General features: G+C 34.5%; 1 protein-coding gene across 3 annotated transcripts in view; it reads left to right on the forward strand.

The window, feature by feature from the left end:
* The window catches only part of LOC143046184 (carboxylesterase 5A-like), a 126,525-nt gene extending 108,715 nt beyond the window's left edge, over positions 1-17,810 (forward strand). Inside the window, exons 1-3 of one of the 3 annotated variants that reach the window (XR_012969086.1) lie at positions 4,366-4,422; positions 12,784-14,254; positions 16,772-16,909. Coding sequence is in view for 1 of the 3 variants with exons in the window: in XM_076219224.1 (XP_076075339.1) it covers positions 16,772-17,057 (286 nt within the window). In the remaining 2 variants the exon portion in view is untranslated. Of the gene's footprint in view, positions 1-4,365; positions 4,423-10,665; positions 10,743-12,783; positions 14,255-16,771 lie in introns of those variants that run through there. The other 2 variants (XR_012969087.1, XM_076219224.1) reach the window with 2 other exon arrangements.
* The last annotated feature ends 1,736 nt before the right edge of the window (positions 17,811-19,546 follow it).

Raw genomic sequence — 19,546 nt, forward strand, 5'->3', positions numbered from 1 at the left:
TAACTGCACCATCGATGTTTTCGAAAACCAAACACCTTCAACTGTGTTTTCTGGCAGAAGTGGAAGACCAGCAGCTCTCCGAACAAGTAGACGGATGGTGTCGTTTTCTCTGTATGCTTTTTTTTTTATTTAAATTAGAAACTAATGATTAAAAAACATATTTTGCTATCATAACATTTACATGGAATAGACAGAATATCAAAATCAAACTATCTAATTTTCGAAAATTTTCCCTGACAATCGATCAAACAACAGTTTTAATATAAAAACAAGATGTGGTATGATATCCAATGAGACAACTCTCCACAAGGAGACCAAATGACACAGAAATTAACAACTATAGGTCACCAAAGCCCATACCCGCATAGTCAGCTATCAAAGGCCCCGAAATGACAAATGTAAAACAATTCAAACGAAAGAACTAACGGCCTAATTAGTATACAAAAAATGAACGAAAAACAATATGTAATACATTAACAAACGACAACCACTGAATTACAGGCTCCTCATTTGGGACAGACTTATACATACAGGATGTGGCTAAGTTAAACATGTAAGGTTTTTAAGTTGACTCAAAGCAAAAAAGTACATTAAACGATGATTAATAGCTAGTAGATACATTTTTCTTTCAACATATAACTGGTGTATAAGTATCGTAATGATGCTAAGAGGGTAAAATAGGTTTTCAAAAGCTAAATTTACAGCGCGTCATCCCTACAATGGCTTTCATTTTTACGATTGAAAAATTAAATGGCGTAATGGGGAGATAATTTTGACGACCTAGAATCCTGATGAAGGACAATCATTGAAGCAAATGAAATGTACGAATTTGAAGAGGGTAAGCGCGTAGCTACGTTTACGTCAAAACAACCAGACGTGCACATACATATTGATGAAAAAAATAGTGTAACTCTAATAAATCAAAAGAACTGATAAAAAGCAGACTAGCCTAGCTTCTAATTGTTTCTTCAATGACATGTATAAATTGCCGATAAAAGTCAGTGATGAAATTAACTTTTTAATCGAATAGTATCATAGTTTAAACTTATTAACGGGGTACGATTAGAAATTAAGTTTATTGTCCCCGAGCTGCAACTATTTCCCTAATGAGAAGCCGAGGGTAATAGTTGTATCCGAGTTGGCAATTATCTTGATATTCCACGAATAACCAGTCAGTAAGTGTTTTATTATACGGAAAAAAAACAACATGCACAAACTTATGCAATGAAATGAACAACATAATTGATCAATATTCATGTTAACTTGTGTAAAAAGGGGCGAAAGATACCAGAGGTACATTCAAACTCATAGATAGCAAATAAACTGAAAACGCCGTGGCTAAAAACGAAAAAGACAAACCAACAAATAAAAGTACAAGACACAAAATATAAAATTAAAGACTAAGCAACACGAACGCCACCAAAACAGGTTTAGGGGGGGGGGGGGGGGCGGAGGTGATCCCGGAGGGTAAGCAGATCCTACTCCACATGTGGCACCCGTCGTGTTGCTCATGTTATTACAAACCCGGTGAATAGTCTAATTTGGTAGGTCACATTCGTGAAAAGGGAAGGGAATGCATTTACGACATAAGGAACCTATCCGATATGTGAGAGGTAACGGACACATACTGATTACAATTATCCGATAGTAAATATGAATTACAATATTATTACATGAGGCATGATCCTGTCGTCTGATACGACTTGATTTGTGTTTGAAAGACTCGGGGACATCCGCAAAATATACTGACGCTTGTGGTCAAATAGTTTCATCGAGTGATAATAGTTGGAAACTATTGACGGTCAAATAGTTCAACGCTTGCAATTTGAAAAATAGTAAATATTATAGTGCTTACTTAATAAAGAAAATGTTAACTGAGGTATAATACTATTTTACGGTTCTTTTCGGTCATATAGCTTTTACAACTGTTTCGGTTCTTATACGTACTTCACCGGCTTTCAAATATTTGGTTTTGAACTTTCCTGAAGGAAAATCATAAAAAGTGCCTCGGACGCATGCAATTAAGAACGTGTTATTTTCATTTTTTTGTAGCACTCGGTCCATATCTTTGCTGGTGGAGTATCAGTCCCCGAGGGTATCATCAGCTCAGTAGGCATTACGTCGGTTATGACATGATTTATATATCTCAACATAGATACCAGGATTAAAATTTTATTTTTACGCCAGACGCGCATTTCGTCTACAAAAGACTCATCAGTGACGCTTGAATCAAAATATGTTTAAAAGACCAAATAAAGTACAAAGATGAAGATCATTGAAGACCAAAAATTCATAAAAGTTTTGCCAAATACAGCTAAGGTAATCTATTCCTGAGGTAGAAAAGTCTTAGTATTTCAAAAGATCAAAGGTTTGATAACAGTTAATTTATTATTATGAACATATCAATGATAACTCAAGTCAACACAGAAGTGCTGACTACTGGGCTGGTGATACCCTTAGGTAAATAAAGATCCACCAGAAGTGGCATCGACCCAGTGGTTGTAAATAAACTCATCATAAATACCAGGATTAAAATTTTATATTTAGCTTTGCAACTGTTTCGGTTCTTATGCATCCTCGGCTTTCGAGTTTTATTCGGCTTTGGGCGTTCCCTGGAAGGCGCTTTGCACGTATAACGTAATGTTTTCATATTTCATATTATAATTTGTTCATCATTATGATTTCTGTCAAAGTTTGAAACTACTGTAGATTCAACTCAGTTTACCATAAGTAACAGCACTTCAATATCTGCTGAGATACGATGTGACTTGCACTTTTATGTGACAGTTCAAGATTTGTGTTAATGTAACACTTGACTTTCAATGAAAATTGAAAAAAAACTACTGGTGTAAAAAGGTGAGTAAATTAGACATTTTCAAAGAGGAAAAAAAAAACGAATAAAACGACAACATTGAAATAAACACTTGCTTTTTGACTATCTTTTTAAAGCTTTGATTTTTTTATTCGATTAACTGACGACACCACATCTTCTTTAAAACGTATTTTTAAGCAACTGGTTTGAACGTTTTTCTCTTAGATAAATGACCATTAGATTACAATCAAGACAATGGACTGATTTAACGTAAAAACCCAAATTAGACTCTAATAGAGAGACAAAAGATACTAAAGAGATATTCAAACTCATCTGTAGAAAACAACAGTATATAAAACACAACATAGAAAAGACTGAGCAACATAGACCCCACGGTGTGATAGTAGGTGCTCCGTAAGACTGAGCAACATAGACCCCATCAAAACGGTGTGATAGTAGGTGCTCCGTAAGACTGAGCAACATAGACCCCACGGTGTGATATCAGGTGCTCCGGAAGGATAAGCACATTCTGCTTGACGTATGGAACCCGCTGTGTATTGCTGATGCAAGTACAAACGTTAACTCAGTGGTAAGCCTTATTAGATATTTCACATTCGAAGAAAAGAGGACGGGATTGGGTTATATCAACATTTGGAGTATATCCGTAGTCATTAGCAATTTGTGAAATAGATATTCCATAACGTTCAACCTAATTGTGATATCGACCGGAAAATGGTTATAGGGATGATTTCAACTTTACCACTTGGAAATATTGGTTCAGAAACTTTCTTGTAAGCAGCAACTATCTTTCGCAGAAATGATGATAGAAAATGCAAGCTCTGGTATGTTGTAACAAGTGGGAGATATATACTCCATACGGGTGTGCTGCTAGAATGTTGCTACATAGAAAAGAAAATTTCACAATTGGAAGCTGAAATCATTTTTTTTTTATCGTACTTTTTTTCTCTCAGCCGACCAAGTATGTTGCTATTGATGAATTTTTCCTTAAAAAGCCCGTGAACTTCCGGGGGTTTCGCCTCCTACAAGGAGGTCTTTTGTCCAGCATCAGCTATGGCGGAACTTTAAACCTCTCGATGGATTCTAGCGTACATTTGAAACAAATGGCTTGTTATCCCATTGGAGAGGTTAACTTAACATAGTCATTAAATTTACTAACACTTGCTTATTGTACGTCAGCGTATCCAAGTTCTTTACCAGTGGCGGATCCAGAAATTTTCATAAGTGGGGGCCCACTGACTGACCTAAGAGGGGGCCCGCTCCAGTCACGCTTCAGTGATTCCCTATATAAGCAACCAAATTTTTTCCCAAAAAGGGGGGACCCGGGCCCCCTGGGCCCCCCCTCTAAATCCGCCTCTGTTTACAAAATCTAACATAAATACGTTACATAGTTAATGTTCTGTTTCTTGACCTTATATATAATTGAGGACTACTTGTGTAAACATTGTTGACGTTTTCCATTTAAATGTACTGTGCTATAGAGTTCGGACTTTCGTTTACTGTGCCATTACCTGTACAATTTTGACTATAAAATCAAATAAAATCTTAACGTAAATTTATTGTTTATTTTGACCCTTACACTTAACCATTTGGTAAGTACTTGCATTATTTCTTTCTATTCAAAAGTAATACAGCTTATAGGATTTACATATACAAATATAATATCATCATTAAAAAATTACAAACAGTTAGTATCATCGGCGGAGAATGACAATAAGTCGTCAGTATAATATGCGCTCAAGGTTCATCATAACAAATGGACAAATATGGCCGTATTTTCACCTCAAAAACTACTCTGTGTACAGACTTACCTGTGATGTTTGGAAAGTTTTAATGCCTTAATGCCTAGCATCCACTAGATATATAAAAGTTAAATGCATTTTGTGTTTGAGAAAGATCTTTCTTGGTTTTTGATGGACATTTTTTTTTCTTTCTGCAGAAGGTGTAAAAATAAACAAACACCTGAATTACTTTGATACTGTTCACTCACTGACTCAGATAAACTCTTTAACTCATCTATAGTTGTGAAGATACCTCTTGTCCATGTCAATTAAGAACAGTCAAAACAATACAAACCGGTTTTTTTACCTGAGGGAGCATCTCATAGTTGTACCACAACTTAGTTAATTTTCACACCTTTTGCATGAATGAAAATAAATGCCCATATCTTTCTAAAACACAAAATGCATTTAATTTTATGAAGAAGTTCTAATCAATGTAAAAGGTTGATAATTTCATATCTGAATATTTTTTTCGTTATCTGGAAAGTTGCTTTTGACGATGGATCTTGATTGTTTCTGTGGGGCTTCTTTCTCGTGTATATGGATCACTCACGGGGTAAAAATTGGAAAATTGTCGAAACTAATTTGACTTTCATGTATAGCATATATAGATATAGGAGGTTTTGGTGTGAGTGCCAATGAGACAACTCTCCTTCCAAATAACAATTTAAAAAAAGTAAACCATTATAGGTCAATGTACGGCCTTCAACACGGAGCCTTGGCTCACACCGAACAACAAGCTATAAAGGGCCCCAAAATTACTAGTATAAAACCATTCAAACGGGAAAACCAACGGTATGATCTATATAAAAAAACGAGAAATTCATAGTCCGAATTACATACTTAAAAGAATTTAAATTCACAAACTAGTTATTTTGCACCAAACATTGCTGTGCTTAGACCGAAGTCTTCTGTCCCTATAATGCATATATTTTCCTAATTTACATTTGCTTTTTATTGATTTTGCTATTTTCTATTTTTTTTTTTTTTTTGTGCAATATAAAACAATGAGAAAATAGCAAAATCAATAAAAAGCAAATGTAAATTAGGAAATATATGCATTATAGGGACAGAAGAATTCGGTCTATGCTGTGCCATGCCTTTTTAAAATATGATTGAAAAGCGTAAATGTTTAAGTAAAATTCTATTTCGAATAACATTGCTGACCAACATTAATAAAAAAAATAAAAAAAAAAAAAAAATGCAATGAACAGTATACTTCTGACAAATATTTGGTTCTCCTTGAAAAATACTGGGTCATCACATATCTTAATTACAGTCCCGAGTAATCTGAAGATATTTATTTAGAGTTAAATGATCAGAAATGCACAATTATGTATGTGTATAAATTTATATGTTTTAATACGACTGCAAAAAATAAATAAAAAAGAATGGTCGTATATTGCTATCACGTCGTCGTCGTCATCGTCGCCGAAGACAGATGGTTTCCGGATAATAACTTTTGTATAAGTAAATAGAAATCAATTAAATTTTAACACAAGGTTTATAAACACTAAAGAAAGATTGGGATTGATTTTGGGGGTTATGGGCTCAAATGTTTAGGTATTAGGGGCCAAAAAGGGGATCCAAATAAACATTTTTGTAGTTTCCAGTCATTAAGTGTATGAATCTCTCTGAAATTATACCCCAAGTTTCCATACCACAAAGGGATGGTTATGATTTGCTTGGAGGGGTAAGTGGGGGGAGGTGTTATGGCTCAAACCGTTTAGGAATTAGAGGCAAAAAAAGGGAAAACAAGGGTTTTTTGGTTAATGGCCAATTAAGACAATTTGAAACTAGTGTAAGGAAGGTAATCCAAATATATTGAGGTAATCCAAACATGTTTAATTACCTCCCTTACACTGCTTTAAAATTATGTGTATAGAATTTTTTTTTCTCATATCAGATTTCAGAAATTAAAAAGAAAAAAAGTGGGGATACATTCTTCTTTTCTTCTTCGGGTTGGGGTCAGTATGCAACAGCATAGTGTATTGCACAAAATCAACAAAAAAGGAGGGTATTTTTTAATTTTTGGAGGGGGTGGGGCAATTCGCAACAGCGTAGTGTAAACGCAAAAAATTAAGTATAAATTCAAATTATATAACCAATTTTAAGTTCTTTGACTACAGTTATTCTGTGTCAGAAATCTATTATGTGTCAAATATTTAATTACATTCCAAATTCAAACCTGAATCAAGCGTGAATAGTGTGTCCATTTTTGTCCAAACGGTTCAGGGTTGGACCTCTGCGGTCGTATCCAGCTGAGTTCGGCGAAGCAATTTATTTAACACTTAAATATATATACCATTCGTCACAACTCGGTCGATTCCGTGCCGCATCTAACGATAGAAGGGGAGTAGCGGAGTCATCCGAAGATTGCCGATCGATATATATATATACATATTAAGTTGTGAATATGGTGAAACTGATTATCAAAATAAGTTTAAAATACCTTGATGTAGAATAAGTTTGTGGTAAATTGATCATACTTCTTAATTTACTTAGTTCAATCAGTTTTAAATGTTGTATACTGCCTTAATGATAACATGACTTTAATAACTGTTTAAATTTGTTTGCTGGGCATTACCAATTATGGATTCAGTAATTTCCGCTAAAAAACGAAGTTTACCAAATCATCTCATCATACATCAATCTCATCATACATCAAACATCATTACACCATCACCGATCATCACCTTCATCAGCAAAAAAAGTATAATGTTGTGACCACTTCATATAATGTTGTGACCACTTAATATAATGTTTTGACCACTTCATATAATGTTGTGACCACTGCATATAATGTTTGAATCACTGCGTATAATGTTGTGAGCACTTCATATAATGTTGTGAGCACTGCATATAATGGTGTGAACACTGCATATAATGCTGATCATCAACATAAGGCAGTCATGGCGTTCCATAGATAATAGTTGGAAACTTTTGACGGTCAAATATTTCAACGCTTGCAATTTAATAAAAATAGTAAAAACAAATAGTGTTTATTTTATAGAGAAAATATTAATTGGGTATAATACTATTTTTAGGTTCTTTTCGGTCATATAGCTTTGCAACTGTTCGGTTCTTATACTTCTTCGGCTTTCAAATATTTGGCTTTGAACGCTTCTGAAGGTAAATCAGAAAAGCGCCTCAGACACATGTAATTAAGAACGTGTTGTTTTCATTTTTATAGCACTCGGCCCATACCTCTGCTGGTGGACTATCAGTCCCCGAGGGTATCATCAGCTCAGTAGTCAGTACTTCGGTACTGACATGATTTATATTAAACCTTTCTAAAATTGTCCTTTTATAAATTTTGAAATTATGAAGAAACTAAGGTTTCAACTTCGTCAGGCAATTAATTGACCTTAGATGAATTTGACTATTTTTAGGTGGTTTTTCTTTTGTCAGATAGCTTATGTCAGTTCTTATGCATCCTCGAATTTCGAGTATTCGGCTTTGGGCGTTCCCGATGAAGGTGAATCCAGGAAGGCGCTTCGCACGTACATGTATGACGTAATGTTTTCATATTTCATATTATATAATCTGTTGATCATTTTCGGTCAAGTGGTTAGTAAATTAGACATGTTCAAAGAGAAAAACAAAATAGAATGAAACGACAACATTGAAATAGACACTTGCTTTTTGACTATCTTTCAAAAGCTTTGATTTTTTTATTCGATTAACTGACGACACCGCATCTTTTTTTAAACATATTTTTAAGCAAATGGTTTGAACGTTTTTCACTTAGATAAATGACCATTATATTACAATCAGTTAACTTATTCAACATAAAAAAACAAATTAGACCCTTAAAGAGAGACAAAAGATACTAAATAAAAAGATACTTAAGGGGGTTCGCGGGTCTAAATCATTTATATAGGATTTCTCTATATTTTTCTATAAATTAACTTTATCTTATAGTTAATAGAAAAATAAAATAAAAAAGTGGGGTCACCGTTCATTTGCGCCCACAATCTGCCTTCGAAAGAAGCATACATTTTTGTAAAGGTGTTTTTTTTCTGTTGAAGTAATAGGAGAAATAAAGGTAATATCGAAAAAAAAGAAAGATATTTATTACAGAAATCGCTCAAATTTTACAATTATTTAGTTTAAGTACAGCTTATATGGAAATTATATTAAAAAATATAGGTCACCGATGAGTTAGAAAAGATATTTCAATTTTAAAGCCAAAAAATGGCATTTTTCCACCAAAGGGAGATAATTGGGAACTTTTTCAATGATGTATACATTTTAAAAGTCATCTGGGGCCAACACGAATTGTTTGTTTTGAATGATTTTTGTACCATATAATAAGAAACAACTACAAAAGGTAACAAATAAAATTTGAAATGAAAAACAAAAGTTTATTTTTTTTCTGAAATTTTTATACCCTCGAGCCTCCTTAAGAGATATTCAAAATCATCTGTATAAAACAAGTGTATTAAACACAACATAGACAAAAAAAGACTGAGCAACATAGACCCCACCAAAACGGTGTGATATCAGGTGCTCCGTAAGACTGAGCAAAATAGACCCCACCAAAACGGTGTGATATCAGGTGCTCCGTAAGACTGAGAAACATAGACCCCACCAAAACAGTGTGATATCAGGTGCTCCGTAAGACTGAACATTATATACCCCACCAAAACGGTGTGATAGCAGGTGCTCCGTAAGACTGAGCAAAATAGACCCCACCAAAACGGTGTGATATTAGGTGCTCCGTAAAACTGAGCAACATAGACCCCACCAAAACGGTGTAATAGCAGGTGCTCCGTAAGACTGAGCAACATAGACCCCCACCAAAACGGTGTGATAGCAGGTGCTCCGTAAAACGGAGCAACGTAGACCCCACCAAAACGGTGTGATAGCAGGTGCTCCGTAAAACGGAGCAACATAGACCCCACCAAAACGGTGTGATAGCAGGTGCTCCGTAAGACTGAGCAACATAGACCCCACCAAAACGGTGTGATAGCAGGTGCTCCGTAAGACTGAGCAACATAGACCCCACCAAAACGGTGTGATAGCAGGTGCTCCGTAAAACTGAGCAACATAGACCCCACCAAAACGGTGTGATAGCAGGTGCTCCGTAAGACTGAGCAACATAGACCCCCACCAAAACGGTGTGATAGCAGGTGCTCCGTAAAACTGAGCAACATAGACCCCACCAAAACGGTGTGATAGCAGGTGCTCCGTAAGACTGAGCAACATAGACCCCACCAAAACGGTATGATAGCAGGTGCTGCTGAAGGGTAAGCACATTCTGCTTGACGTATGGAACCCACTATGTATTGCTGATGCAAGTACAAACGTTAATCCAGTGGTAAGCCTTATTAGGTATTTCACATTCGAAGAAAAGAGGACGGGATTGGGTTATATCAACAATTGGAGCATATCCGTAGTCATTAGCAATTTGTGAAATAGATATTCCATAACGTTCAACCTAATTGTGATGTCGACCGGAAAATTGTCACAGGGATGATTTCAACTTTACCACTTGGAAATATTGGTTCAGAAGATTTCTTGTAAGCAGCAACCATCTTTGGCAGAAATGATGATAGAAAATAAAAGCTCTTGTATGTTTTCTTTATCGTAATTTTCTTCTCTCAGCCGACCAAGTATGTTGCTATTGATGAATTTAATGACAAATATTGGTTATTTTCCCTTAAAAAGCCCGTGAACTTCCGGGAGTTTCGCCCCTACAAGAAGTTCTTTTGTCCAGCATCAGCTATGGGAACTTTAAACTTCTCGATGGATTCTAGCGTACATTTGAAACAAATTGCCTAGTTATCCTATTGGAGAGGTTAACTTAACATAGTAATTTAATTTACTGACACTTGCTTATCGTACGTCAGCGTATCCAAGTTCTTTGCAAAATCTAACATAAATATGTTACATAGTTAATGTTCTGTTTCTTTACTTTATATATGATTGAGGACTACCCGTGTAAACATTGTTAACTTTTTCCATTTAAATGTATGGTGCTATAGAGTTCGGACTTTCGTTTACTGTGCCATTAGTGTTGTTCATCCGTATCCATTGAATTACCTGTACAATTTTGACAATAAAATAAAATCTTGACGTAAATTTATTGTTTATTTTGAACCATGACCCGTAGACATAACTATTCGGTAAGTACTTGCATTATTTCTTCTAATTCAAAAGTAATACAGTTTATAGGATGTACATATACAAATATAATATCATCAGTAACAGTTAGTATCATCGGAAATGTAAACTGTATCGGATGCCCTTAAGGAAATGTTTAGAAGAAAGTTATCATGCTCAATGTATGTATGGAAGTGTTTTTTTACTTCCATGATGTATGCAAGTCGAAAAAACCCAGAACAGTCACATATCAAGACCTATAATGTATTATCTTTATAGATACTATGTTCAAAGATCTACTTGAAGAACATCTTACTAAATCTAAGTAAAGAATATTTTACAATATGTACATATATACATGTATGATTGATAACAAATGCATACAATGTGGAGCCCGTAAAAAAATAATCTAATTTTATAACTGTAAACATGCGATTCTTATATCAGTACGTACAATACAACACATGACAGTGGAAGAACCTAGCAATAAAATGTAAATATTTCCGCAAATTGGTCGATACATCGGCTGGTCGACTGTAAGTCCTCGAATGTATCACAAGCCTAGTAACCAGTACTGCGATATTGTCTTGAAAATATTGATAGTTTTTTCAGGCTTAGCTATACTTTTAATAGATGTCTTTGGGTGTTTTACTAGTATTAGCCTTCAACGTTTCTAGTGTTTGTCCGGGTTTGACTTTAAAAGATGTTTTGGGGTTTTATTCACCTTCACTATAAAGGAAGAAGTATAACTGCCAATGAAACAACTCTCCACAAGAGACCAAATGGCACAGAAATTAACAGCTTAAGGTCACCGTACGCCATTCAACAATGAACAAAGGCACCTATCGCATAATCATGCTATAAAAGGCCCCTAAATCACAAATGTAAAACAATTCAAATGAGAAAACTAACGACTTACCTTATTTACAATTATTTACAAAAATATGTACGAAAAACAAACAACAACAAACGACAGTCACTGTACTACATGCTCCTGCCTTGGGACACATGTTATATACCTGACTTAGGTTTGGGGGACTAAAGACAGGTTTAAAATATAATAAATAAACGAAGAGCTCTCAAATTACATCCTTTTACTTTGGATTCAAACACAAAAATAAGGCTGAATTTCACCACGCGTAATAGTGAATAAAGCCCTAAATTTTCCTAGCTGAAACCCTTGCCATTTACATAAGACAATGCTTGAACCTGTTTTTTTATAATTTTCAATTAGCATTCTTAAGTGTATTTTCATGATTGGCTCCCTGTCCTTTTGAAATCCTGGCTGGAATACTGTTTTATAGCCGACTATCCGGTATGAGATTTGCTCATTGTTGAAGGCTGTACGAGGACCTGTAGCAGTTAACGTCTATGTCATTTGTTCTAGATCTCTGGTGGAGAGATGTCTCATTGGCAATAGAATAGTGAAAGATACAAAAAATGGACATTCAAACTCCTAAGTTGATTACAAACTGACAACGCCATGGCCAAAAGAGAAAAGAATCAAAAGACAAATAAACTAATCATAGATACCACGATTACAAACTGACAACGCCATGGCCAAAAGAGAAAATCAAAAGACAAATAAACTAATCATAGATACCACGATTACAAACTGACAACGCCATGGCCAAAAGAGAAAAGAATCAAAAGACAAATAAACTAATCATAGATACCAGGATTAAATTTCGTATTTACGCCAGACGCGCGTTTCGTGTACAAAAGACTCATCAGTGACGGTCAAATCCAAAAAAGTTAAAAGGCCAAACAAAGTACGAAATTGAAGAGCACTGAGGACCAAAATTCCTAAAAGTCTTGCCAAATACAGCTAAGGTAATCTATTCCTGAGGTAGAAAAAGCCTTAGTATTTCAAAAATTCAAAAGTTTAATTAACAACAGTATAAAACTCATTATACGGTAAGACTTTGTCAAAACTTAATTTTCATCTATCAACTCCTAACCAATAATTAGCTAGTAGATAAGTAGAAAATTATAAATTTAGGAAAAATAGATATAAAGGTATTGTACAATTTGAGTAAATCGTCATTTAATATTATCTTTCAGAAGAGGCCATTATGATTTCAGTAAAGTTAACAGTTCTGCTATATGTATTATTGCCAGCTTTCTCTCAAGATTTACAAGAAGTAACAATTAGTACTCCACTTGGTGGACTTCTCGGTTTACGTCGGAAATTATTGAGTGAGGATGTTTATGAATTCAAGAACGTACCATTTGCTAAAGCACCTGTCGATAATTTACGGTTCGAGAAACCACAGCCGTATGGATCATGGGACAACACTTTAGATGCTAGACACTTTGGTCCGTCATGTTATCAAGACATGTCCGGATCCAATTTGAAAAATAAAAATATCTCCGAAGATTGTCTTTATCTTAATATATATATTCCACATCATGTTTCAACCGGAAATAGAAAATCTGTGATGGTCTGGATCCATGGCGGTGGTAATTCCAACGGACAAACACAACTATACGACGCAGCATATTTAGCCTTGGTAGGAGATGTTATAGTTGTTACTATTCAATACCGTTTAAATATTTTTGGTTTCTTTGCAACCGGCAATAGTAAAGGAAATTATGGGTTATGGGACCAGATTTTGGCGATACAGTGGGTAAAAGATAATATAGCCTCATACGGTGGAAACAGTCAATCTATCACAATATTTGGAGAATCAGCTGGGGCATTAGATTTAGGTTTATTATCTATTATGCCGCAAAATCAAGGACTATATCAAAGGATTATACTGCAAAGTGGACTTGCCCTCGCAGAAACCGGCTTGGGAACAATTACACACTATTCTTCTTCACAGGTAGCAAACAATGTGGGATGTTCTCAATCAGATCCAGGGGAATTAACTCAATGCATGAAATACGTAGATGCAAACGTTTTAGGGAAGATAATTTCAGTAGGATCATTTGCCCCAGTAATTGATGGCGAATTGTTGCCTACTCAACCAAAAGAATTGTTACGGAATTCACAATCACAAGCATCTAGATTTTATAAGTCGCTGGATATCATCATTGGTGTTACAACAGGAGAGGGTTCACTTTTGTTAGATATATATCTAGGTGGTGTTCAAAATTTTTATAAATTTAACGCAACAGATCATATACCAAAACGTATACTTTGTAACGTTATTGCTCAGGATATTGTAGATGATATATACAATAGTAACACCGATATAGCCTCCCTTATATGTGATAAATACGGTGCAGCATTAACACGTGATCAGCTTAGTAAAAATGTTTTAAATGCATTTTCAGACCCTAGGTTTTTAATCTCCGGAGTTGAATCCCTGCGCCTTCACACAGGAAATGATAGTGGAAGACAATTTCAGTATATTTTCTCTAAACCATCATATCTTCTTCCTGACAAACCTCGTCCGGAGTGGTTTGATGTTTCAGCACATGCCACCGAACTATTCTATTTCTTTTTCATTGAATCCCTCCCCACAGAACAAGATAGAGAGCTGTCTTCAAATTTAATGAAGTACTGGACCAATTTTGCCAAAACAGGGTGAGTATTACACTGTAAAGGTTTATTATATTTGATTGTTTTTAAGTAAAATATATTATAAAATTAAGATGTAGTACGATTGCCACACTGTTCTGTGTAAAATTTCGGATACATAATTAATATAGCTATTTTTAGTTTTATCATAATTTTTGTTCGTCAGCTTTTTGTGTGAAATTTCACAATTACTTTTTATCGATTATAACTTAGATAATTAAGATAAACATTTAAACGTCACTGATGAGTCTTTTGTGGGCCAAACGCGCCTCTGGCGCAAATTCAAAACTTCAATCCTAGTATGATAGTATCTATGATGAGTATATTTTAGGACCAAGCTTAATATATAAGGGTGATGATTCGTTATAGAATGGTACCTATAAAACCGTTTAAACCCGCTGTATTTGTTTGCAACTGTCCTAAGTCAGGAATCTGATGTTCAGTAGTTGTCGTTTGTTGATATGGTTCATAAGTGTTTCACGTTTTTTATTTAGATTAGACCGTTGGTTTTCGCGTTTGAATTGTTTTACACTAGTCATTTGTGTGGCCTTTTATAGCTTGCAGTTCGATGTGAGCCAAGGCTCCGTGTTGAAGACCGTATTTTGATCTATAGGGGTTTACTTTTACAAATTGTGACTTGGATAGAGAGTTGTCTCATTGGCACTCATACCACATCTTCTTATACCTATTTATCGTCAAAACGGGGAGATATTTGGTTCTTGTGCATTTCTCCATTTATATCTTTAGATCTTAAAAATGAAATTTCAGAACTTTAAAGTGAAAACAAATAATATCTTTATTTAACCATTAGAGTGATATTAACACAACAGTGGAGTACATACATTGAATTTTAAACTATCAACATTGCAACTGGTCAAAATTTGTTCAAGGACCGTGTAGACTTCTGGTTGAATGAAATGAACGTAATTTTAAACGTTTACTTAAAAGATTTTATTAATAATATTTACATATCTACATTGTACAAGTAAGACAAATTTTTACCAAAAATGAAAGTTTAAAAAACATCTGTTAAGAACATCTTTTATTTCATCATGATATGATACAACCATTATCAAATCTTGTTTCTGTGGGGACATTTTTCGTTTGACTAAAGAGGGTACAGAACACCTAAGGGAGTTAGCTCTTAAAAATCAGCTGAGTGTTTTAATCACATACTGTTAATTTGGAGAAATCAAGCTTTTCAACGATCAAAATAAGTGTTTGTCAAAATGCTATATAGCCAACCAAAATAAATTATTCCTGTAAATTGAGCGGTTCAAATTTCTAGAAATTTTTATATTTTTGTAAACAGGTCAAAGTAAATCTTTTGTCAAAACTTTATGAAAATTAAACGAACCAACTCTATTTTAGTCAAAGTTCTGCGATGTCTGGTTTCAAATAGTAAAGTAAGTGAGACTGAATTCGTTCATCACCAATCTTTACAATTTTGAATTTGATATCAAATATATTTCAATAATATTTTCAGTGAGAGGAATGATGGAGACAGTAATCTTTTAATTAGAGTAAAACAAACTACATCCGATAACTTAAAACAGTTTATTTTCAATAGATTACATTGTTGTTGTTGTTGTTGTTGTTGTTGTTACCTTGGCATCCATTTTGTGTGTGGTGAATTTGAATTTGAATTTTTAAACCAGGTTCAACCCGCTACTTTTTCCTTAAAATGTCCTGTACTAAGACAGGAATTAAAATTGATGTCAAAAAGTCCGTTTTTATGTATCTTGGCGTTTATTGTTGTTGCAGTTTAATGTTTCTGTTGTTCTGTTGTTTTCCTCTTATAGTTGATTGGTTTCCCCCGGATTTAGTTGGTAACCCGACATTTGTATTCTCTATTTCGATTTATTACTTTTAATCGGCGGCTTACTTCTGTTGATTTATTAAGTATGTGTATGGCATATTGAGAATGTATTGCATATTCTGTTTTGCCTTCGTGCACCGCTATGTGTTTTTATGCCCCACCTACGATAGTAGATGGGCATTATGTTTTCTGGTCTGTGCCTCCGTGCGTCCGTCCGTTCGTTCGTTCGTTCGTTCGTTCGTCCGTGCGTCCGTTCGCTTCAGGTCAAAGTTTTTGGTCAATGTAGTTTTTGAAGAAGTTTAAGTCCAATCAACTTGACACTTAGTACACATGTTCCCCATGATATGATCTTTCCAATTTTAATGCCAAATTATAGTTTTGACCCCAATTGCATGGTCCACTGAACATAGAAAATGATAGTGCGAAGTTCAGGTTAAAGTTTTTGGTCAAGGTAGTTTTTGATGAAGTTAAAAGTACATCATTGACACACACGTCATTCTTGTTTTTTTATGTTTCATTATGATGACATTGATCCATTTATTCGAGTGCCACAGATAAGTCTTACATAGAAAAAGTTCGCTTCTGACTTACTATATATTAAGCCTGGTATGTTTTATCAAACTAAAAAATAGATAAAAGACACAAAATGCTTTACAGATAATATATATATCAACTAACACTAATTATATAATTATACTTTTCAGAGATGTCAATGGAGAAGAACTGCCAAAATGGGAAGAATATGACACAACAACTGAACATTACATTGATTTTGATATCAACATTACAACTGGTCAACAAATGTTAAAGGACCGTGTAGACTTCTGGTTGATTGACATTCCCAGAATTCTAAATCCACCCTTATCAACACGCAGACCATCGATACAAACATCCCCTACCAATGGCAGTCACAGGGTATATTACCAACAAGTACTGTCGGTAGATAGCCTTATTTTGTTTGTTGTGTGGTGTTTCTACAAATCAATGTAATTTTAGGATCTTAAGACTTATTATCTTCTTTATAATAGTAATCTTGAAATATACAACTGAACATAGAAAAAATCAATAAAAAATAACGAAAATGTCAGCAAAATCTTTAAAGCAAAGTTAAAAAAAGGGGGGGGGGAGATCCCGTGGTGTCATTAAAAACTCAGATAAGAAAAAGAAAATCTGACAACGCCATGGGAAAAAAACAGACAAATCAACTTAGCACTAGATAGTTGACAATGATTTAATGGTTTAAAAGCCCCTTTTAGCTCAATGTATATGTTATTTAAGAATAAGGATCTAGTGCAGTGTTTATCGTTAAAAAATAAACTTACACAAAAAAATGAATGGTGGTTAATGGCGTGAACCAAGAATATTTTCGTTCCCCGTTTTTCGTTTCCTATTGTAAATTTCCCTTTTTGGATGTTGGTGTTCCTTTGGCACTAACGGTTTTTGTATTTCACTACTCGTTCGCTATGCCGTGTCTGTTGTGACGTTTTTGATTTTAACGAACGTAATCTATGTACTACTGGTAAATTATTAAACCAGGGGTTTCGTTACCACAAATTACTTTTTAAAAGCTTTACTAAATTCTTCCATAAATATAAAGATTTGGTTTTGAAGTTTGGTTGTACTTATTTCAAACGGGATAGCACATCCTCGTTTTTACAGAAATGTTGTGAATTGTGCCTGCAAATTTAGAAACGATCCTGGTAAACTTATCGATCCTTTAAATAAACTTATTCTAAAAAGTTACCAATTCAACTATATATTTTGTTATCGGTAAATTTAAAGCAAACTAAATATTATTGTTACATACATATTCACATCATGGATCTACAATCTGACGATACCTGTATCTTGGCATTGCACAAGCACTGTTGACAAGCGGATGATGGTAACTGAAGTTACCACGATCCCAATATGGCGGAGTTCCCCCGTAAGATCTTTCCCTCTTAATTTATTTGTTTTTACATCACACTGGTTCTCCGTTAAAGCTCCCATTTTAAGACATTATTTTGTCCCACCGTAAGAAAGCAAACCTAACGACTTCCAGTTATAAATATACCCGTAGCTTGTTATAGTTATATCTGAGAATTTTAGATTTCTTTATTATCTATATTTTTAATTTTTATAAAGTTTAGTATATTGAACAACGATTGTGATCGTACCGGCCGTCCATAATGTTTTCTTCGAAATCGGCCCCAATTTTCACAAAAAAAAAAAGTTCCTTCACAGTTATATATTACCAACTAAAATAATCATCATAAAGTGTGTTTTCAGAAAACATGTTATTTTCGGCAAAAATCACGTTCCGTGACGTCACAATAGAACATCGAAAACGCCATGATTTGTAATTATTGCTTAAAAAACAAAGATTTTCAGTACATTTTACGAGAATTCGTACCCTCCGCAGGTATGTGTGTAACGAAGTAAGTTCTTTGGGAATTGTCAGGTGGCCAATGTCATACAAAACCAAATTAAAATATAAATTTAATTAACAAAACAAAATAAAGTAAATTCAACAAAAAATGTAATATGAAATGAGAACACAAATGTAACTAAATAAACACACACGGAACAAAACAAAATGTCATGAAATAAACATAAATCAAACAAATTTCGGCCTGCACACTTTCCGCACACTGCCCGGATACGTTCCTCGTTGTGCGTACTGTAGATGTAAATGATGAACTGGGTTGTTCCCCTTTAAATTTCTCTTTATAATTAAACGGACGAATTAACTAATTTTCACATATATCTGGTTGCTTCTAAATTGATTGAAGAGAACACTAAATTTGTATGAATAAATATAATGCTGAATAACAAACTATAACTGCTTTAAACTGCATAAATACTGCACGGACTTCTCGATTTCTCAACTAAAAATGTATATAATTTTACGGACTTTTTGCTCCAAATAAATAGAAACGGACTATAAATTTATCACCGCCTCCATGCGTTGTAACTCCAACCAATATATCACCGAGTTGTTACCATTTTTAACCCCGACACCATTAATTCATCGACACCATTATCTCCGACCAGTCGACAATTAGCAACGTGCCAACGCACACTAAAACCGGGCCTAAAAACCCCTGAGTGTTGTTTCAATTAGCCTTTGGACATCCATGTCCTGTCCTGACAATTGTAATGTCCAAATTGCTATCTAAACCACAAACCCAACTGCACAAACGTGTGCTACTCTCAATGATCATGTGCCGACTGATTTGAGACTCACCTGTTAAATTTCAATAGGTGCGTAATCACGTGATAAACAAGGTCTGCTTGACTAGATTACCGGTGTTAGTGAAAATAAGAGATAACATAAAATATAGTCCTAGGTGTAAAATAAATCATATAAATAATTAACTGAAGTTTGTTACAATGTGCCAAAATTTCCTTTAAACGATAAACGGAACTATAAACAAACAAAATAGTAGCAAAATATTGTTTTGGCACATGCATGCGGAGGGTATTAATTTGTTGTC

This window comes from Mytilus galloprovincialis, chromosome 9, assembly GCF_965363235.1.
Source record: "Mytilus galloprovincialis chromosome 9, xbMytGall1.hap1.1, whole genome shotgun sequence".
Classification (NCBI taxonomy): Eukaryota; Metazoa; Mollusca; class Bivalvia; order Mytilida; family Mytilidae; genus Mytilus; species Mytilus galloprovincialis.